This window comes from Capsicum annuum, chromosome 11, assembly GCF_002878395.1.
Source record: "Capsicum annuum cultivar UCD-10X-F1 chromosome 11, UCD10Xv1.1, whole genome shotgun sequence".
Taxonomy (NCBI): Eukaryota; Viridiplantae; Streptophyta; class Magnoliopsida; order Solanales; family Solanaceae; genus Capsicum; species Capsicum annuum.
This window is the reverse complement of record NC_061121.1, coordinates 3,137,957-3,161,459: the sequence shown is the minus strand read 5'-3', so window position 1 is coordinate 3,161,459 and position 23,503 is coordinate 3,137,957. Positions and strand designations below refer to the sequence as shown.

The following is a 23,503-nucleotide window of genomic DNA, read 5'->3' as shown; positions in this document are numbered from 1 at the left end:
AGAAAAAGCTAATATAGATAGAAAATTACAACCTATTAGAGATACGTGGAAAAGAAAAGGATTGTCAATATGTTCGGACGGATAGTCGGATATTAAAAGACGACACTTTGATAAATATAATGGGAGCATCTAGTGGTGGATCTATATTCTTGAAATCCATTAATTATAGTGGTGTTGTCAAGGATGGTGGGTATATCGCTAAGTTATTTATTGAAGATGTTGACCCCAAAAAATGTCGTTCAAGTTATCACCTATAATGCCGGAAATATGAAACTTGCCAGTACTATTGTTGAAGAAACTTTTCCGCACATATTTTGGACACCATGTGTTGTACATTGTCTAAATCTTGCTTTAAAAAGTATGTGTCAACCTTTCGAAAAATCGGCCCACTTTTCAAGTTGTGCATGGATATTAAAGGTGATTGGCGATGTGAGTAGTTTAAAGAATTTTGTTGTGAATCATGACATGGCGCATGCCATTTTTCAAAAGCATTCGGAGCTATCTTTGTTAAAAGTTGCCGAAACAAGATTCCCTTCCCACATTGTCATGACTTCTTGTGTTTATAAGGTAAAATCGTCATTGGAAAAAATGGTAATGGATGACGAATGAAAAAATTACAGGGAGACAAAGTACTTGAAGCGAAGTTGCCTGGGATAAAATTGCTTGTGATGGATGATGTATGGTGGGATAAGGTTGAATACTTTTTAAAGTGCACGGATCTGATAGTATCCATGCTTAGAAGAGCCGATCTTGATATTTTACAATTGCATCTTATTTATGACATGTGGGATACCATGATTGAAAAGGCGAAGGTGATTGTATTTGAGGATGAAGGGAAAGATCTTATTAACAGCCAATCGAAATTTTTTGATACAATTCAAGAAATTCTTGTGGCTATGTGGAATAAGAGTAACACCCCATTGCATTGTTTAGCACATTCCTTGGTGCCCAAATACTATCATGAATCGTGGCTGCAAGGGGAAGGTAATGGGGTAAGAAGACTTGCACCGAATGAAGATATGGAGATTGCCTCAAATAGGATCAAATGTTTTCAAAGATCCAAATGATTTGAAGCAAGTTTCTTTGGAGTATGGGGCATTTTGTAGTTTAAGTGGTTACTTTAGTGAGCCTCACGTGATTGATGCTATGGGGTATGAAGATCCTCTATCTTGGTGGATTAACTATGGTGTGTAAATGCTCTACTTTTACCAAGTTTGGCTTGTAAGTTGCTCTCCCAACCGGCTTATTCATCTTCTTGTGAAAGGAATTGGAGCACTTATTCATTGATCCATAGCATCGAGAGAAACAAGTGAAGTTAGCTTCTTCAAGAGCCGAAGGTTGTTTGTGCATTATAATCTTCGCTTGCTTTCTCGAAAGATAGAAAAATACATAAGTGGTCCAAGCAAATATTGGGATTTAGGTAAGTCTTTTGATACTTCTTGAGTAATTTTTTATTATGATAAGTCTCTTTCACAATATTCTATATTCATTTGTTATTATTTTAGGAGGAGACCATTTCAACATTGATGAAAGTATCAATGAATTAGTTGAATTGTCAATCGACAAACCTCAACTAGAACGTATGTTCTTGGAAAATGAAGTTGAGAATTTAGAAGAAGATGACAACATGGAGGAAATTGAAGAAGATGATCTTTGATTTAGATATGCCCATGTTCATATTAGATGTTTCAAATAGAACTTAGTTTAAATGTAAATTTTATGCAATTATTTTTGGTGTATGAACTTGTGAACATGTAGTTTATGTATGATTTTTGGTGATCATTTGACTCTTAATTTGAATGGTTAGTTGACTTGTGTCTCTCGTGACTTTCTCTTTGTCTATTTGATTCTAACTTAGTAACACATCTAGTCATCTCGACTTACTTCCAAAAGACTAAAAGGTATGTTTCATATCTCTCTTAATCTTAGCTTTGTTTTAGTTTTTTATTTGCTATATTTCAATGTGTTATAGTTATACTATCTTATTTTAATACTTTGTTGTGTGAGTTATAGGAAACGGAATGAATCATGTCCTTTTAAAGAGGTGTATTTGCTTGCGGCCTCGTTCCTTCATGATCTAATTCTATAAGGCATAAGTTACATGTAAGCTTTTCACAATATCTCATATATAATTATGCATATTTGATATTTTTGTAACTATATGTATAAACTTTTAATTTTTTTTTGCCAAGTCTCTGCACCCGTATCCGTATCCAGATCCAGATCCCCGAATCTTAAAAATTCGATCATGAAGGATCCGACACTCGGATCCGCACTCGTGTCCGACACCCGCACCCAGGTCCGAGCAACTTAGGTCATTAGGCATGGGACTCCACCCTCATGCTTTCACATTTGGCAGTGTGACTCTAACTTCATGCATTGTCATTAGGCACGAGACTCTAACCACATTCTTCTTTGGACTCTAACCTCAAGTCGCCTTATTATTATTATTATTAGGCAAGGGACTTTAACCACATGCCCTCTCATTACCATTACTAATGGACATTTGATTCCTAACTCTTTTGTTCAAGATTTTTTCACCCATACAATTCATCTCAACACTTCAGGACTATTAACCCATTTGACCAATTCAACACCACATATGACCACATGGTCTTCATGGAACCATTCATGCATCATACACTTTAATTGGCAAATGCCTTTATTCAATTCATCATTCAATTCATATTTATGGTCATCAAGACCCTTACAAATATTCACACTTCACTAGCAATCTTACAACATATCCTATACAACACATTAGTTCAAAACCCGATTCAAGTTCATTTTCATGTTTAGGGACCTTAACCCCATTAGTCATCAAACCAACAAGGTCATAAATTACACATTGCGTGGCTCATAATACCTCTACAATGTCACTTATCAACCATTCGTACTTACTGAGCCATTGCCCTAGTTCAAAACATCACCATCATGTGACTAGACAATTCACTTAGACATTTTCACAAACACCTTGTGTGCATGTATTTATCAAGGCCAACTTCAAAGCAACAATCATCAATATTAGGGTTCCTCAAGACCCATTTGTAAGCTACAAACAACAAACACCCACATGTGCAAAACATCAACATTATCATGTATAAACACAAGTCTAAGCAAGAACACACATAACTCATCACTAGGCATCAAACCCTTAACATTTTGATTTCAAAATCTCCATGTACAGTTTCTAATTCAAGTGTAAAATACATGGTTTTTGAGTTATTTAACAAGGGAGAGAGGTACATGCTTTATACAAGTTGATTCAAGGAAGAACTTGACCTCTATCGTCTCTAGATGGACCCTCTTTAAACCCTAGCCTCTAATCTTGTTTCAAGAACTTTTGAGTGTTTTGGAATGTTTTATCCTCATGAGAGGCTAAGATGACTTATATAGTGAGGGGACATAAGGATTTTAGGTGTAGGAAATGACCATAAGGTCCTCAACTAAAAGCTGGATTTTGACCATGCAGTGTTCAGAATTGCGCCCGCAATGTCGCATTATGCGGTGATGCGATGCGATGCGGTCCTCCGGCGAGATGCATCTATGATGCGGAGCAATCTAAGAAATGCGGGCGCATCAAGCCCTGTTGCATGATGCGATGGCGAGGCGTTGCGATGCGCTCGCAATATGGATTTTTTTAATTTTGTTGAGGATGGTATTTATTTTAGGTTGGAATTGCATGTGCTGGTATTCTATTTAGGTTGGAATTGCATGTGCAGTATTTTTGGGTTTTCACAAAAATTGTTTAAAGTAAAAAAAAGTGGTGAAAAGTTGAAAAAGGTAATGAAGACAGTTTTCATTAAGCAATTTAGGATTTTGACAGCTTTCTCTGTACTCCAACGGCTACTGAACATTGTAAGTCTTCTTCTTCTTCTCCTTCTTTCATTTTAACAACTGGTAAGGGAACACGAGATGAGGAAGTTGAAGATGATGAGAATTATGTTGATACTCAAGGAATAGAAGAATTGGACAACCTTAATGAACTAGAAGAGCTTTAGATTGAACCATTATTAATTTAGATTTGATTTTTCTTCTTTTTTTGGTGTTTATTTTGCTTTGTTGAACTGATTTGTTGGTGTTTCATTACAACTTTCGCTTAAATATATTGTCTTTATTGTTGATTATATAGTTGTTGGGCTCTTTTAAATTATAACTTACTATTTCAATGCTCTATAGGTATATTTTTTATTAAATAGCGCTTCACTAAAATGATGCGGTCGCATCGCATCACGCATCGCATAATGCGTGATGCGGAGCCTTGTCGCTTTTTTCCGCATCACGCATCTCTGAACACTGTGACCACGATGGAGGGTATGACTCACTTAAGTCAGCCGTACCCTAGGGTACGAGCGGTACCCTAACTTGTACCCTAGGATCCTCCTAGGTCACCTACACTGGTTAGGGTACGACCACACACACTTGAGTCGTGTCCAAAGGGTACGACTGATGCCCTAAATCGTATGCTTTAGCTGTACTTAGAACAGTCCACTCAAGTTTTGGGACTTCACTATGTACGACTCACTTGGTACGACTCTTACCTTAAGGTACGATTGAGGGGGGGGGTGTCACTTGTACCTAGGACATTGAGTACCCCCCACCACACTACCTAGGGTATGAGAGGGAAGGGAAGAGAGGATACGATTCGTACCCAATGGGTACGAGTGACATGCGCAAGCCGTATCATGGACAGTGTGTCCTAAGAGCAAAAATTTTGCAAGGCCAAGATCTTGGGTGTTTCATGAAATCAGTCAACTCAATAGCCCCTACCTTTTTAGGAACCAATGCTATAAAGGTGGCATTCATACTTCTATCAAATATACCCCCCCACCACCATATAGAAATTCTGAACAACAGCTATCAAATCATGACGGATAATATCCCGACACTGGTTGAAAAAGGCCATTGAAATAGCCATCAAGCCCAGGGGCGTTGTCCCCGCACAAGCCTTTATGCTATCCAATATTTCTTGAGCTTCAAAAGGAGCCTCCAATATTGGATTGGAATTTGGTTTTGAATGAAAGATAAAGGCATTTGATTAATTAAATAGCAAGATGTGATAACTGCATCGCCTAAAAAACACAGATGAGAAGAGTGCGAGCAGTCTCGATGAGGTGTGTATTCTCTCTCTCTCTCTGCTACTCCATTTTGTTGAGGGGTATGTGGACAAGAAACAGTTCCATGATCAACATGTTTTGAGAAAAGCCTAAATGCAACCTATGTTGCACTGATCCCCAAGAGGGTGGAAGCTTTTGATAGGTGGAGTATATAAGATCATTGCCAAGCTATTAGCTAAAAGGATGAAGAGAGTGATTAGCAAGCTGGTAAACAATCATCAAATGTCTTTCATAAAAGGAAGGCAGATCATTGATGCATCATTGATAGCTTGTGAGTGTGGACACTAGGCTCAAAGGAGAGGATCCATGAATTATGAATTATGTGCAAGCTGGATATAGAGAAGGCTTATGACCATGTAAATGGGAGATTTCTGATCTGAATCCTAGAGCAGATGGGATTTGGGGAGAAATGGTTGAAGTCGATAGACTATTGTATACCAATTGTTAGGTTGTCCATTCTTATAAATGGAGAACCTGCCTGTTTTGTACCATCTGAAAGAGGACTCAAGCAAGGAGATCCACTTTCACCCTTTCTCTTTATTTTAGCAATGGAGGGCTACAGTAGCATGATGAGAGTGGCTATTCAAAACAGTTGGATGGATCAGAGGTTTCAAGATTGGAAATTTTTGAGGGGTGGAAATGCAGATACATCATCTGCTATATGCAGATGACATAGTTAGTTGTTGTGAAGCCGAGGCAGTACAATTTGCATTCATCAGATATACTTTATTGGCCTTTCAAGTAGTCTCAGGGCTATCAGTCAACTGGAGGAAGAGCAACGTTTTCCCTATTAAAGAAGTCCCAACTTTAGAGTTTGGCAACTATTCTAGGGTGCAGAGTGGAGCAGCTTCCCACAACCTATCTGGGCATGCCACTGGGACAAACACAAGGATCTAGAAATATGGGATGACATTATTGAAAAGACTAAGAAAAAACTGGCTAATTGGAAAGTTCAGTACATTTCTTTAGGAGGGAGACCCACCTTTATAAATTCACTTTTGTACTCATTGTCAAGTTATGTACTGTCTATTCCCTATCCCTGCTAAGGTTGAAGAAAGACTGTTTGTTGTTAGGTAACAAAGAAGGAAAGGGTATGCACTTAGTTAAATGGTAGACTGTCCAGTTATACAAGCTATACAAGGAATCTGGTGGACTTGGAGTTAGAAATTTGGGGTTGCAAATGCCTTTTGACAAAATGGCTAGTTCACGGTATTAGGCTATGAGAGGCTCTTAATCAGGTTCAATGCAATGCAATCCTTGCGAATGACGTATGGAGGTTCACCCCTGACGAACAAGCTTTGTGGAGGGAGGTGAAAGTAAATAAGTTTGTGTTTAATGGAAGCTGGTGTTCGAGCACATTAAAACAATGAGAAATTTGTGGCCTGAATTGAATAGAAACATATTCTATAAGGTGGGAAATGGGTCTAAAGCTTTGTTTCGTAAGGAGAACTGGATAGAAAATGAGACCCTGATGATCTTAATCTCGAACTTGTTTTCCTTGAATACTAACTCAGAAGGAACAGTGGCTGATGCTTGGTTGCCTCGAGAATGGAACATAGTGTTTAGGAAACCTCTCAATGATTGGAGGATTCTATCATATGGAAGCACAACAATGATGGACTTCTCTCTGTAAATAGACTATATACTAAGGCATTCAAGGAGAAGCAAGGATGTAAGATCCGTCCCTGGAAACAGATTTGGAGGAACAAGTTACCAACCAAGGTAAGATGCTTCTCTTGGTTGGTGGCCAGAAGAGTTTGTTCCACACACGAGAGATTGAGAAGGAGAGAGTTTCAGATTGCCTCTTGGTGCTCTCTTTGCAATGAGGTAGAGGAGACAAACAACCATCTGTTCCTACATGGCAGTGACAACAAAACAGTGGATCTTATTCCTTGGATTGTGACAAACTGAGTGGATCATGCCGGAGCATATCAGACCTACTCAGACTTGCTCAGTTGCTGGATCAGAAGAGGGGACAACAAATCTCAGAAAAAGTGGTTGGAGCATAATATCGTCATGTATTTGGTGTAAAGAAAAAGGAATAGAAGAAGCACAAATTAGACTTTATACGCACGCTGTAATCAAGTAGTTTTGGTTTTGTTTTGTAGAGAACACATTTTTGGAGGTCTCTAGCATGTCTTTAATGCGGATAAATACAACATTACCTTTCTCACAAAAGAAAATTAGACACCCAAAGAGAAGCCAGCAGCTGCAGAAGCTCAATCCAATAACTAGATTTACCATCAAAAGAAATAATGAGCTTGGAAGTGAAGAATAGATTTTCAAAATGGTGTTTTAACTCAAAAAAGACCTGGAATATGTCGGAACTAGCCAGTGGAAACCGGCAATTTAAGTCACATTCGATCCTGTCGTGGCATGCGGCGGACCGTGAGAGACTGTCGCAAGGTGGAGGTCTGGCTCTGGAGATGGTTTTGCAGGCCGTAAATCCATCGCTGTCTCTTCCTTCAATGGTGGTGAGACAACCTAGTCACTCCTTAGGGGTGACCCAACTGATCAAACAATCCCAAAAAGTTTTATTTCGAAGCATACAATTTGTGTGCTAGCAGCTCTGGTACCATGTAATTCAATAGTGGAAGGTTGCTACTATATTCATGAATATGGAAGGAATTTATACAGTTACAAGGATTTTATCTTAGGAAAGAAGTTATATAGTTATAGTGTGGATAAACTTTCGGATTTTGTTAGTTCCCTTTGTCTAGTATAGTTGTGTAGCATGGACCCCTTTTGGCCATTTTTACAAGTCATTTGCCAAGCTAGCTTCATGTTTCTCTGTTGGGGCTGCTTCTTTTGCACATTTGTGCATTTGTAACTTTGTATCTACTTGATGCTTTACCAAAACAAAGAAGTAAAAACCTAAGTTACTCGGACTCGTCACTTTCGGTGTTGCACCCGTGTCGACATGACATAGGTATGGGCGTGGGTGTGAGATCCGTACCTGATTTAGTCAACCGATTTTGGATACTTTGACCAAAATTTTTGGTACTTTGAAGAAAATAGAATACCTTGTATATAGAAATTTGTATGCCGCTCCTTTTTCTTTTATCTCCTCTACTCCTTTTAGTATTCTCTTCATGCTGCACATGAGGTCTCATCATTGAGGTTTTAGAACTTTATTTTTAGATACTTGAATTAGAATCCCCGCACATGTATACGTACCTAGATCCGTATCACAGTATCTTAAAATTTAGCTCATGAAGGATCCAACCTCTAGATCCATGCCTTTTTCGGACACCCGCACCTGAGTTCGAGCAACTTAGGTCAAAATTAATAAATGAAAATGTGACAGGATCTTAATATGTATAGAATATATTTATAGCTCATATTCTTAAACATGAATTATTAAGATTGAGTTGTAAAAAAGTGAGATTTAAATGATTAAGACATTCTTTGAGTGCAAATTACTGAAGCCTAAGTAACTAGATACCCCATAGTGGTATTAGTCGTGAGGCACTCTGTTAATAATATTCCTTGAATAATGTTGGTGCAAGTAAAAAGTTGAATGGGTAATCGTGCTTCTAAATTTAAATAATCTCAGAAGATTTCTTTTGGGTTTGTAGATGATTTTATTGTATTGAAGTAATAAACAGCACTTGAAATTCTTTAGAATGGTTCAGTGTGAAGCACATCTTGCATAAAGTTCGGTTCCAAATTATAACTCAATTGTGATGTGAAACTAGTTGCTTTTTGTTATATATTTGTTATCTCTGTTTATTGAAATTCTCATCAGAGAGATCACAATCGCTATATTTACAAGGTCTAATGCAGGTTATTTTCTCCACCATGATTTAGCATATTGTTTTGCTTTCTATTGGAATTAGAACTTCATTAGGATCTTGACTGCTGTCTATGTTTCATTTCACCTTCGATCCTCGTACTCATATAGATCTGGCCAGTACTGATGTTTTATCAAGAAAGGGCACAGTATTTAGTGCCCCAGTTGTATATGTTTCGTTAATTCAATACTAAGGAAAAACTTAACTGCATATTTAAATTTGCATGGTGACATGATAGCTTTTAAATTAGCAGTATCCAAAAAAGCAATCACTTTTCTATCCAAGCGAATAATCATTGGGTTTCTGTTACAAGGTCCAGTTACTTATCCATACTTCCCCTTCCCCCATTGAAATAGGTATAAACCACATGATTGATAGGAATCTCATCTAAAGTTAATTACTTGATTTTTTAGTGAGTGGAAAAATCTCATAGAAATATGTATGTGTGCCTATTATTTGGCATGTGATGGACAACATTAAATCAAAATCTCATTTTGAGTTTCAGGTGCAAAGATGCCACTTATTGTAACGACCTGTCTTCTGTTTGGCATCTCGCTTGCTGTGGTTCAACTAGGTGTTGTTCCACCATTTAACGAAGATACTGCCAGAGCTATAAATGTAAGTTGATGTATGTTCAATCTCCATGCAAACTGCAAGATAACTAATCTTGATGTTGAATCACAACTCAGGCCTAGCTTTTTCAACCAGTTTTTTTAATTGAATAGGCAGCGGTAATATCTTGAACATATTTAAGGTGCCAATCTTTTCCTTGCTTCTTCCATACGTTGGAAGAACCATGGAACACTAATGATATCCAATCAACATTAATGATTGAATGCACTTTGTATAGAGTCGCGCCTTTTTGTAGGATTACCTACTTGTATACACCATGGATGAAGGGGCCGTTCCCGTCATATCACTATTATAATTATCTTCATCAAAAAGTTGGAAGAACTACGAGATGCTCCAGTTTGTTTTTGGGGCTTCATTAATGAAACAATTAGTGTCCATTGATTATTAATTAAATCGTTTGGTTGTGCATATCTTCCTTATCACACTAATTTCCCTTCTGTTCTAATATTCTAAGCTGAGATACAAGAAAAATTCCCATGGCTACCATATAAGCATCATGTGTAAGAGCTAAAATAGGAGTAGGTGCCATAATGAAGGGCGAATTAGATGGATTTAATTTATATTTTCATTTTAATATTTTACCTTGTCAAAAAAGATTCAGATAGATTTAACAACTGCACCAGCAAAGAGAACAACACAACCTCGCGTATACTGGACTGACTAGACTTCACTCTTTTAACCCGTGAATACTTTCTTAAGAGTCAGGCATGCCCCTGTTCCTGTCTCTTAAGTGTGTGATAACCAATTCATTGAGTGGCCTTTTTCTGCTGCGTCTGGAGTCCCCATCTCCTCACACTTAGCGATTTAATACACAAATCATTTTAAATTGGATGAACTCTGATATGGATCAAGCTACGAAAGATAGAAATCTACCTAAAGAAGCAAAAGATAATCGTTGCAAGAAGTAAAGATAGGCAAATTGACATAAGAAACTATGATGAAATAAGAACCAACGAGTGTATTAAGCTCAAAGACCCTTAAATTAGTAGATTCAAACATCAATTTCTTACGAGGACACAACGAAAACAGATTCCTGAGCACCCACATTTCTAAACAACCAATAAGCTCCCAACAAGCTTAACATAAACACTCGCAAGTGTATTCAACACATATCTAAAATCATCTACCTACAAATGAAGGAAAACTAGCTATTTATAGCCATGGGCTATTTATTACATAATAGACCCAAAAGTGACCCTAAAAGTTATTGGGCCCAAAAGTGAGCCAAGAGCCCAGACAATGCAAAGGGCGTCCATACTCTCTAGAGGCCCAAGCTATCATCCAAACGCGGTGTTGCTCAACGCTCCTTTGGATGACATCTTCAAGTATAGCTCCCTGCGCATTCCAAGCTATCATCCGCACGGTATGATTCTCGTGGGAGCTTAACAAGGGTACTCCAAACATGTCTTAGCATCCTCGAGATGGCCATGGCTTAAAATCCCTTTTGTTGGCCTCGAATTATATGCTCAAAGGCGTTGAAGCCAATTTGGATTGTATCATCCTCCCCTTCTCGAAGAAGATTCGACCCCGAATCCAAATCTTTTGATGACGTTCCATCAAACCTCTCAAGTTTGGAAACCTTTGGTAAGAACTTCGTGTGATATTCAAGCGTATGTTCGTGAGGCACTCTCTTTGTCTTCTCCTTTGAAGGTGATGTTTAATGATCCTGCACAAGAGGAGAAATGATACTAGGCAAAATGCTAGTATCTTGGTTACTGAGTGACAAAGGTTCAACGTTTGAATTGTCTTTTTCACATTGGATTGGGAGTGGCCTTGGGTGCTCAGGGTAGTTCGACACTTGATTTTAGGGAGCTTGAGAAAGGGTTTGGGGTGTTTGTTGGTGGAATTGTAGTGGTCAGGATACATGTGGTGGGGTTGGTGGAGTAGGATTTGAAGAATTGTGGTTTCCTTCCACACTCACCATTCTTCCGTCTAGATTCGATGCAAGAAGTTAAGATAGGCAAATTGACATAAGAAACTACAATGAATTAAGAACCAACGAGTGTATCAAACTTAACGACCCTTAAACTAGTAGATTCAAACACCAATTTCTTACGAGGACACAACGGAAACAAATTTTCGAGCACCCACGTTTCTAAAACAAGCTTGACATAAACACTCGCAAGTGTATTCAACACATAGCCAAATCACCTACCTACAAATGAAGGAAAACTGGCTATTTATAGCAATGGACTATTTATTATATAATGGGTCCAAAAGTGACCCTAAAAGCTATTGGGCCCAAAAGTGACCCGAGAGCCCAAGCAATGCAAAGGGCGTCCTTACTCTCTTGAGGCCCAATCTATCATCCAAACGTGGTGTTGCTCAATGCTCCTTTGGATGACATCTTCAAGTATAGCTCCTCCCGCATTCCAACCTATCATCCATATGTGGTATGGTCCTCGTGGGAGCTTAACAAGGGTACTCCAAACATGTCTTAGCATCCTTGAGATGTTCATGGCTTGAAATCCCTTGTGTTGGCCTCGAATTATATGCTCAAAGGCATTGAAGCCAATTTGGATTTTATCAAACTCTCTGTGCATAATCATACTCTACTATGTGAAGATATGAGGAGTATATTACTTCAAAAATTCTGCACAGGACATACTTGCATGCCCCTGTTCCTGTCTTTTAAGTGTGTGATCCACCAATTTATCGAGTGACTTTTTCTGCCTCTGCTTCTAGAATCCCTATCTCCTTACACTTACTGATTTAAATTAGATAAACTCTTTGTGCATAGTCATGCTCCACTATGTGAAGATGAGAGAAGTATATCACTTCTAAACTTCTGCACAGCACATACTTATAACCTTAGCAAATGTAGCTTGCAAAAAAAAAATTACTATGGTCCAACTCTCCTTCAAATACAAAATGATATTGAAATTTGCACCGAGGTAGCATACCATGTGAAAATCTGATTATATTTGAACTATTATTTCAGGTGGTGCATATTGTTGATATGACCGGAGCCAGAGGCGAAATGCAAGAACCAGCCTCTCACATTTCCTTATTTTCAACTACTCCAGGAAGTTTGGTTAAGGAGGTTGAACAGATTGGAGAAGGATTTACTTGTGGCACTGATAAGCCTCTTGATTTTGTCACATTTTTGGTCAAATATGGTTGTTGGAGCGATAAAAATGCTAATATTGGTTGGCATGAGACAGATATTCCTCTGATTCATGTTGAGGATGATACCAAGGGTGACAATAGAGTTTCTCATGTATCCATTGACACAAAACTTTCCACACGCTGGACTCTGGGTATCAACACTGATGAAGTTGAGGATTTCCAGTTGAAAGGTACCTAAAAATACTCGTGAAGGTTGTCATTACCTTTTCTTTATCTTCTTGCTCAGATACATTAGTTAGGTTTCACTAGGTGTCGAATTTTGGGGTTTTCAGAGGGTTACGTTTCTCTCAGTTGAGATCATCTCCATGTGAAATGCTTGAATAGTTCTCCAAAGAACTTGAAGTGCAAAAAAGATTTAACTTACATGGGTGAAAATACTTTTCCATATAACTACATTCCTGTTCAACATGCTAATACACAGAAGAAACTTCTTTCCTTGACTTCTTTTCTGGTCATGCTTTTCCCATGGTGTTCCGCAGTTCATTGTTTAAGACAGTTGATACACCTCTGAGCCGCCATTTTTATTAACAAAAAACTTTTTATCTGGACTATGTGAATTCTTCATATGCCTGAGATAGCATGGGCCTTCATCAGGCTTTTGCTCTTTCACCTAAAAAGGGAAACAAAGACTTTTATCATTGTTCTTCTTCTTTATACTCTTGTAGATAGATGATTAGGTTCTTTCAGAAGTTGCATAAAATTAACAAGATGATCTGGTTATATTTTCATTTCCAATCTTAACAAACTTAAGTTTCTAGTTGAGGCACCGGTATCATATCATGCTGATCAAAGGTATTAAGGGATTTACTTCTGTTAATTCTATAATTCTATCCTGGTCTGACTTTTGTGCTCTTATCAAAGCTATTTCCATTTTTAGATGTCCCCACTCATAATTGAAATAGTCTTCTGCACTTGTTAGAAACAATTTAGACAAGTTTGCTTTGCTCAAGTTGTGCACCATGCTTAGGAAGATTCTGTTATTAGTTCTTAGTTTCTGTTGTAGTTAAAGTTGTTTCTCATGCTAACTTAATGTAATAATATGAATATATGGAAAAACGGAACAGGTATTAGACTCTGTTCATGTAGCTCACATGCTGAATTCGTATCCTGGGAACTTGGCCTATCAGATACACAAAAGGTTTACTCCCTTGGAACAACTAACTAGAACTGGTTTAGTTATAGTTCTTGGAAGAGAATGTTTCGGGTGGGCTGAGGTAAAAGCTTAATGCCTCTCATACCCGCATGCGTGTGTAGGACTAGATGAGGCGACAAGTTTGCAAAATAAGTTGCGAAAATTACCATAAAAATTGGTTCTTATCTTTTAGAGGGCCTACAGAGAGGGATGGGGGAGCCTTGGAGTTACTGGTAAAGTTGCTGCCATGTGACCAGGAGGTTACGGGTTCAAGCCTTGGAAACAGCCTCTGGCAGAAATGCAAGATAAGGCTGCGTACGATACACCTTTGTGGTGGGGCCCTTCCCCGGACACCGCGCATAGCGGTAGCTTTAGTGCACCGGGCTGCCCTTTACAGAGAGGGCTGGGAGGATAGAGAGAGAGAGAGAGAAGAGAGGCTTTGTGATCTTGGTTTGAATCATGCATATATTGGAGATAGATACTACTTTATTAACTTGGTTGAATCTTGAATTGATGCCAGTCTATACAATCAAGTTCCATTACTCGTATCAGATAGTTGAAATACCTCTCTCTCTCTCTCTCTCTCTCTCTCTCTCTCTCTCTTATAATGGAAATGATTCTCTTTTTATGTTCTTGCTCCTCCACATCTTTAATTTAGCCCCATAAAGAAAGATTATGGTCAAGCTTATCTGGAGACAAAAAGCGAGGTGATAACTTTTATGCGTTGAGGTGTTCTATACAATTGGTTTGATAATAAGTTAGCTCAGCTAAAATATAGATTACGAAACACTTTGGAAGCATAACCAGTTGGACAACTGAAATGAGCCTCCGGGGGATCCACAAGAATCCTAGGGTCAAATTGTTGAAATGAATCTGATCACTTGTTCACCAATACAACATTGTCACTCCCGCCGAGAGCAAACACGCTACCAATAATCATAGCTGAGAACACTTGCGTTATGTATTGTTAATTTCACATATAATGCGTAGGATAGTATACTCCACAATGGAAAAAAAATAAATGACTAATAAATTAATTATCTTGCTACACATGTTGACCTTTGTGTCTTCAAATCATTTTGTTAGTAAAGGTCCAATTGCCATTTGAAAACTAGGAGTCGGGGAGTTGTCTATTGTGCTATTTTTGACGTGTCTAGAACTAGAACGGAGGGCAAAAGATAATGAGCTAGGACAATTGGTGGAGAGAATTTTGGTTCAACCTTCCTAGTAATGACTCAATACTCTTTCTATAATAAAGTCACATGTAATGATAAATTACGGCTATAGTTTTAAAAGCTTGTGGTAAGAATGGATTTCTTTCCACTGTTATTCTGATGATTGATGTTGGTGCAGACGGTCGAGAGGAGTTGGTTCCAATTGGTGACAAAAGCAATGTTGATGGGTGGCACATAATTCAGTTTTCAGGAGGGAAGAAGTCACCAAGGAAATTCAGTCTGATGCTTTTCTGGGCGGCCAACAATCATACTGGTATGTCGGATAGCAACAGAGAGAAGAAACCCTTGCTAAAACTGCGGACAGATGTTGATACACTAACTTTACCAACTGAAACAGTACTTGGGAAGCTTCCTCACTGGTGTTCTTTATTTGGCAAGTCCACATCTCCTCTTAACTTAGCTTTCTTGACTAGTTTAGCCGTTGATTTCTAGGGGCAAAATGGCTCGATGGACCTTGTACTATGTCCGTTTTGTAATGTGGATACTCCTACTTACATGTTCTTTCAAGGGAATCCAACTTTTACGGGATGCAACGGCATATATAGCTACAAGACTTGATAGCTGCACTGGTGGTAACAAATTACAACTCGTGCTAGCTTATGGTTATTTTTGTATGCCAGAGCTAAGTGTTTTGACTTAGAAAAACAGCCTATTAATTGCATTAAAGTTTCTAAATTCATTCGTCTTCTTGCTGCTAACAATTCATTTCTCGAAATATCTCTATACCCGATGAATCAGCTAACCAAATTATATTTATGTAAGACTTTAAGTAGTGCCCATTTGTCCATAAAATTATTCACTGGTCTTGTGGTGGGTTGGGGGTTTGGGGGGGGGGGGGTTGTTAATCAAAATAAGCACATGGTGCTTAAATCTCATGAAACTACTGCAATTTTTGGTATCCTTGTTTGAATAAAATTTAAACCAAATATGTTCAACTAATAGAATGAAAACAAGAAAAGGAATTTTGAACTCTTTCATGATGGTAGAAACGTTCTAGCTAAAATACCGCTATCACGTGTCAAACCGCGAGTGTAGAACACTCACTTTGCTGAATCAGCAAAAGATGATGCTAAGTTGAGGAGCCCGTCGATGTGTTTGGCCTTCTAAAAATTGAGTGATTTCATGGTTATCAAACCGTGAAAAGATAACATACAAACTTTACACGTATTAAGCTAATTTTGGTAACTAGAAATTCTCTGCTGCTCTCGTATAATGTGGACAAAGAAGACGAGGCTTCTTAAATTTCGTCATCGGTTGTTGGGTTTATTAGTAGAAATAACACGATTAAACGACAAGAAAATGGTGAACTCGATCGATCTCAGTGCTGTTTGACGAATATGGTGGCAAGATATTAATCCAACTTATTAAGGTGAAATATATATGAGATAAATCATGAAATATTTTATGTATACTTTCAAGCTCATATATATTTTTATTTTGGGTTATTCTTTTGGCTTATTCAGGTTAATCCTTTGAGATTGTACATTAAGGAAAACATTTTGTGAGTTAGTGCTAGTAATGCAATGAGATCTTTTAAAAATAATCGTGTGATCTTAACGTAAAGCGATAATAATTAGGGCTGATCGAATCGTGTTGGAATTACTTAATTTTAGTCATTGTATTTTCCTTTACATTGGGCTTTGCCCGATAGTTTAGTTTATGCTTTCCATTTTCATAGACAGGTAAAGGCCCACATATATGTATAGGTTTGGCTCAGATATTTTGAAGTCATTTTTTTTGTAATTTTCTCATTCTCTCAGATAATGAAATGATGCTTCAACTCCTTTCTCTCTCTAGAAGATTCTAGGGATTCATATTTTTCTCTTCTTCATCAAGATTATCGAAAGTTAAAAAATTTGGTATTTAGTGATTCGGTATTTGGTATGGTATTTGGGAGTAAGATTTCAATATTCGGGATTGGGTTTGGTACAAGATATTAATACCGTTTGGTATTTGGTATTTATCTAATATGTCTAACCAACCCAATATACAATAGTATTAGTCATCCCAAAGAATCTCTTGGACTGCTGTAATATGTTCGTAAAAAGCAACAAAAGGAATGTTAAATAGTGTTTTTATTACATATTATCTTTGATGTTTAAACGTACATGTGCACATTTCTAACTTTAATATGGTATTACCAAAAACTGAACCGAATCGAAGTTTAATTTATCGATTGTCGAACTGATGTTTATAAGTATGACGATATGTGGTATTTACGTTTAAATATCGATTATCGAATCCGAACTTTGAAAATACCGAATCGAATATCGAGTGTCCACCCCCTAATAATAATAATAATGGTATAGGAAATAATAATTTATCTGATACCAAGCCACATATTATGCCATAATTCAACTTGGTTAATTTTTACTAAGTTTTAATTATTATTTTTTTGGTACATGGAATTAGTGTCCAAGAAAAACTTCAGATTGAAGAGTTGAATGAAAAAAGTCTGGCAAATGCTAGTAAAAACACCTAATAATAGTACACAAAACTTGTCTTGATTGACACAATTCAATACAAAACATTTTTGAAAAGTTTCAACAGAGTAATAATAATAATAATAATAACAATCTATACATTGTTGCTCGTTTGTTTCGACTAGTGAGACAACAAAGGCATTATATATCTTGCGATATCTTTTATTTTTTCCCTCAATCTTATTCGATTAGTGCACATTATATTCCAACATTATATGGCTCTTTAATTAACTAGTTTAATTTCTTTAATATTATTATGATGTTAAATCAGATGTGTTTTCAAAAATTCAACAGCCACAATGGAAAATCCCAGTAAACTCTAACTAAAGATGATGTTTAGAGGATTGTTAAGTTTATATGAAGCAACATATACAAATATACCAACATTGGCTACAAGGAAATATTTAGAGCCCGTTTAGATTTAATTAAAATATGGTTAAATCAGCTTTTCTGTATTTCTGTACGTGTAAGGTTTGAGTGGTACATATTACTATGGCTTTAGCAAGGGATATCTTGTTGAGTTGCCGGTGAAGTCGTTGTTGCAATTCAAATACGTCTACAAGAAATGGTGTGCTCTTATCAACCTCAAGTTCACTATAGAACACAGTGTTTTGTTGTATCCCAAATATGAGCAATTCGATTTGTACCACATAAATGGGATATGAACAATGAACTCTAGTAATGAATTTAATTTTCCAATTTTAAGGACTGTTTTCCTCTTCTTTGTATCAGGATTTGCTACACTTGAGCCGAGGGTCTATAGGAAACAACCTTTCTACCGCCTCGAGATAGTGATAAGGTCTGTGTACATTTTAATCTCCCAGTTCACGCCCATTGGCAAAAATTCTTTCAATCGTCTGGGGAGACTATTTACTATCCAAAGTGGAGTCAGACGTGTTTCAAATTGAATTTTTGTGACTTGATACACCACAATTTGATAACAATTGGCCACTCCTATACGCAATATTTTATCGGGAAAATGGTCAAAAATATCTGTCAATTATTGGAAATAGATCAAATATACCTTTCGTTTTGATTTTGAACTCAAATACCCTCACCATTAAAGAATTGGCCCACTTTTTACCCCTCAAAATTAACCGATAGAAATAATTTTATTTGATGTAGATTAAAAAAAATAAAAATTACACAAATACACAACTTATGTTTTCAATATTACAAAAAATCCCAACTCCCTAAACATATTACAAAAGTCACAACATATACACAAAATGCTATGTATATATCGATTATGTTATGTATATTAATAGGGAGAGAGAGTAAAGTAATTAAAAAAGTGGGAGAGAATGTAAATACTTACAAAAGGATTGATATTTATGTTATTTATACAAAAACATGTAGTAATACTTGTTCCTTTTGCCCCCTACTCTCCCACCTCTCTCTTTACCAAATCAACATGATACATAAATATCTTTATTTAATGGCCAAATCAATCGACAGCTCTCTAAACTTGACACGATATTTCATTTTGATATCTTAAGTAGACGTTGATATCTTATGGCGCCTCAAGTAGCCATAAAGTGTCCCCCCCCCCCCCCCCCCCCAAAAAAAAAAAAAAAAACCAACCAACCAACCAACCAAATCTCCTTCTCCAAATTCCCAACGCCCCACCTGCGAATCATTCTCTAAAATACCCTAGCCCTCTTCCATTTTTGTACACCATTAATAATAATATTTTTTTTGTTTCAAGCAAAGAATTATGTCAAGCATTAGTGATTGACAAAAATGGTGAAATTTTTTTTTTAAAAAAGTAAGCTTAAAATTAAAAAAAATGATATAAAAATTTTCTTGGTTTTCCCTTTTTTTCTATTAATTCGATCAAAGAAGAGAAACCATTTTAAGAAGGGAACCCATTTTAAGAAACAAAAATGGTTAAAATTAACGGAAGAAAAAATGACACATTTTATAGCTTGTGTCTGAATGGGGATGTACGTTTTTGTGAAGCTTGTATTCGAAAATGACACATTTTATAGCTTGTGTCTGAAATTCATGAAGCTTTTAATGCATATTTGTCAACCTTAGAGAATGGGAAAATATGTTTATCATCCTTAGAAAATTTAACCTCCATTAATGAAGGTTAAGAAGGTTAGGTGGGGAAGACATTTGTTGGGGGTTTTTTTGCAATTATTTGGTAAAAAAAATAAAATAAAATAAAATTTATCATTAATTTATTGGACATAAATATGATGTGGCAATTTAAATGAGTTGACACAAATCAATTGACCATTTTATCCACGTTGGCAGCGAGGAGATACACTCACCAGTGCTGATGTCGAAAGGTGCAAAAATGACACATTTTATGATTACTTGAGGTGTCAAAAGTGAACAACGTCCACTTGAGGTATTAAAGTGAAAGATCGTGCTAAGTTTAGGGGGCTGTCGATGAGTTTGACCTTATTTAATCAAGAGAAAAGTCATTAAAACATCCCTGATCTTGCCTGTCAAACTTACTTTAGCACTTTAACTTTATGAGTAATTATTTATCTTCTAAACAACTTTCAAGTGAATTAAACACAACCTTAAAATCAAAATTGCAGTCTCACATTGATGAATGCACTACACTCGCGCCACGTCATTGCCACATAAAAAGTTACACTACACTCGTTCTTTCTTCTTCAGACCACCCTTCCCCCGCTCTTTATTTCTCTTCCTCCATCAAACCCATCCACCCCCACCCCCCCTGCAAACATTGGAATGAACTGCTTTCATTCCAGATTAAATTAGCTCCAAATAGTCTTGGTTCAGCAGGTAGTAAAGCCAAATACCCCCTTGAGATTTCAGGTTTACATTTTATTTGCCATTGCTAGTTAAATAATAATGTTTGTTGATGAACCAGCTTGCCATCCAGTTCTTCAATTTATGGAGTTGTTTTCAATAACAATGGCAATCTTGAGGGGGAATAACTCACATTTATCCTATTTTTGCATTTGGTATCCTATTGTCTATTATTTCTTCTTCTTAGTGATTAAACTTTAACACGAAAAAGTATCAAGAAAAAGAATTCAACGGATTGACAAATCAATTATTAAAAGATAGTGTAATTCTATTTAATTAATCAACTATTCCTCTTTTTTGGTGAAATTGAGAAATCTTTGTCAGATGAAAAATTAAATTGTGTATAAATTTTTACTTCTTCTCAATAATAAAATTTGAAAAAAAATGTGTTAAAATTTACAACGTTTTTATACACATTTTTTTTTTCTTGAAGAAGTTAATGAAGTGTAATGAAAGTGGAATTTTTTTCTATATTAATCAACATGATACACATGTTTGTTTATGTATACATATAAGAAGAGTAATTCTATATTAATTTTACCGTGTGGTGAGAATGATGAATAATTTGTTCTCCTTATTAGGTCCGTCACAGTCTCTTGTGTCTGCACTTTGCTGGCAGAAAATGAACTTCTTCAACGTCTTATCCAAACAAAGGCGGATTTCGTGCAAGAAGACGTAGGTGGCTTTGACTTGCTGACATGATGTATAAACCTTATAACCCTTGTTACCCACCACCTCTGACAGAAATGCAAAGTAAGGCTACGTACCATACACCTTTGTGGTGGGCACCTTCTCTGAAACATGTACATACCGAAAGCTTTAGTGCACCGAGTTACCTTTTTTTTTTTTTTTGTTTTTTTTGTATAGGATGGGATAATAATTCTCTCTACTGTTAAAATAAGCATGCAATTGTGTGGTACCTCAATTTATCTAATCTGACCTATTTATACTAAATATTTTACATATATATCCTCCTCCCCCCCCCCCCCCCCCAACCACGCATCCATGCATAGCTTAATTAATTGCTTTTCCCTCCTTGTTTAATTTTTAGGCAGGCCAGTACCACCAATAAATTATATTAATTTGTCCAATCTAAAATAGACAAACAACAACCTTATTAGTTTAAAGAAAATAAAAATTTATGTAGAGCAGCCTGAAGGTTTTAGAAAATTTGGCGATCAGGTATACTTGTTAAGAGAAACACTTTATGGCTTGAAACAGACGCCTAAGATGTGGTATGCATGAATAGACTGAATTTAGGGTTCAATAGAAGCTGCAATGAAGCAACCTTGTGTATCAGACTTCAAACTGACAACTTTCTAGTAGTTTCTCTCTATATTGATAATTTGTTGGTGACTGGCAGCAACACAAAGTCTATCATAGACTTCAAAAAGAAAATGAAGAAGGTTTTTGAAATGAAGATCTGGGAAAGATGACTTATTTCTTGGGAATGGAGGTTAGTCAATCTTCTCAAGGAATTTTTATTGCTCAGAAGAAATATGCTATCAAAATATTAATGAAGTTTTGCCTTGACAAATGCAAACTACCAAGTACGCCTGCAGTTCAAGGAGAGAAACTAACGAAAAGGAATGAATCTGGTTTGGTTGATGCTTTATTTTTTTAGAAGTTTGCTTCGTTCTCTATTGTGTCTATCTGCCACGAGGCTTGATCTTCTGTACGTAACAAGTGTGTTGTCAAGGTTTATGCATTCACCAACTGAAATTCATCTCAAAGCAGCACAAAGAATTTTGAGGTACATTCAGAGCACCATTGATTACGGTTTGTTCTCTAAAAGAACTGCATTTATGAAATTGTTGGGGTTCACTGATAGTGACTGGGCTGGGTCACAAGATGACACAAAAAGAACTTTCGGATATTGTTTCACTCTAGGATCAGGTGTCATTTGTTGGTGCACAAAGAAGCAGGGGCCTGTGGCTCAATCAATTGCTGAAGCAGAATACGTTGCTGCCTCAGGTGCTGTTAATCAAGCTTTAAGGTTGAGAAAAATTTTGATCGACTTGGCGTTTCAGCCAAGTAAAGCAACATAAATTTCTTTGTGATAACAAATCTGCAGTTGTTATGGTAAAGAATTCAGTCTTGCATGGAAAGAATAAACACATTAAAATCAAATATCATTCCATTGGAGAAGCTGGAAGTGAGAATGAAGTTTAGATTCTGCAATGCTGTGGTGAAGACCAGCTAGCTGATATTTTTACAAAAAGCATACAGAAATAGAGATTTGAGCGTCTTAGTGCTAAGCTTGGAGTAACCAACAACACTTGCATCAAGGAGGAGTGATGAAGGGTACTGATTTTGTGTGATGCTAATTGCTGTCAACTTGGCATCTTGATCTTGATATTTTGTTGTAAGTTCTAGATTTTTTAGAAGTTAGTTGTAGTGTGTGGTGGTGCTTTATTTAAGTACAACATAAGGAGACATGTTTGCAGATTTTGAAGAATATTTTCAGACCACTTATGTGTTATTCCTATATATTTGATGTATGAATGAAAAATCACTGCACTACTTCTCAGTTTTTTCTCTCTTATTCATGTTTGTTTTTCTTTCTCTCATTCAAATACACTTTGTACAGTCTTAGACCAATAAATACTAAGAACTGATATTGCTTTCTTAGATATAGTATTTGTTTCTACATCCAAAAAATCTCACCAGAGTTGTGATAATCTTCAACTTGTGTTTCTCGGTGTCCCTTGCTGATTATTCAACAGATTCATTGCTATAATGTATCTCAATTAACTATAAGGTTGAATATATTTCACGCTCCCCGAACCCCTCTCTCCTCCAAATTGTTGCTACAAGACATAATTAAACAACTTATAACTATAATTTTTCTAATTAAGCACAACTGTAACTCATTTAGGAAAATTATTCTAGAATTTATTACTGATAAAATTAATAAGAATTTATCCAAATAAGTTTCTTCTTTATTAAGGAATTACTTAGTGTCACTACTCAATTCATCCTAAAAAGAGTTCCTTACAAATTGCTCACGTATCCTTCATGACTCATCTGTTAAGTTCTAATCCTAGTAAACCTACCACAAAATCCAATTTCTAACCTAGCAATATCATAAGCCCAAATTTTATACAATTTCCAAATATAACTTTTATTTCAAAATATTTGAAGATTACTTGCCCCAAGTTACTTTCAAACATAAATAGTTTGACTC

General features: G+C 36.5%; 2 protein-coding genes across 6 annotated transcripts in view; both read left to right on the top strand.

Annotated features, from left to right (window-relative positions):
• LOC107847553 (endoplasmic reticulum metallopeptidase 1) overlaps window positions 1-15,719 on the top strand; it is a 43,820-nt gene extending 28,101 nt beyond the window's left edge. For all 5 annotated transcript variants that reach the window (XM_016691882.2, XM_016691883.2, XM_047399350.1 and 2 more), the window contains 3 exons: window positions 9,417-9,529; window positions 12,486-12,843; window positions 15,159-15,719. In XM_016691882.2, the coding sequence (XP_016547368.1) occupies window positions 9,417-9,529; window positions 12,486-12,843; window positions 15,159-15,472 (785 nt within the window). In that variant the 3' untranslated portion in view covers window positions 15,473-15,719. The remainder of the gene's footprint in view (window positions 1-9,416; window positions 9,530-12,485; window positions 12,844-15,158) is intronic.
• Window positions 15,720-21,905: 6,186 nt separating this feature from the next.
• Window positions 21,906-22,364, top strand: LOC124888577 (secreted RxLR effector protein 161-like). Its single transcript, XM_047399256.1, has one exon. The coding sequence runs from the start codon at window positions 21,906-21,908 to the stop codon at window positions 22,362-22,364; it is 459 nt and encodes a 152-aa protein (XP_047255212.1).
• The last annotated feature ends 1,139 nt before the right edge of the window (window positions 22,365-23,503 follow it).

What these genes read in the sequence shown, in the direction of transcription:
- LOC124888577 (XM_047399256.1), top strand. Translation starts at nt 21,906, where the DNA reads ATGAATCTGGTTTGGTTGATGCTTTATTTTTTTAGAAGTTTGCTTCGT.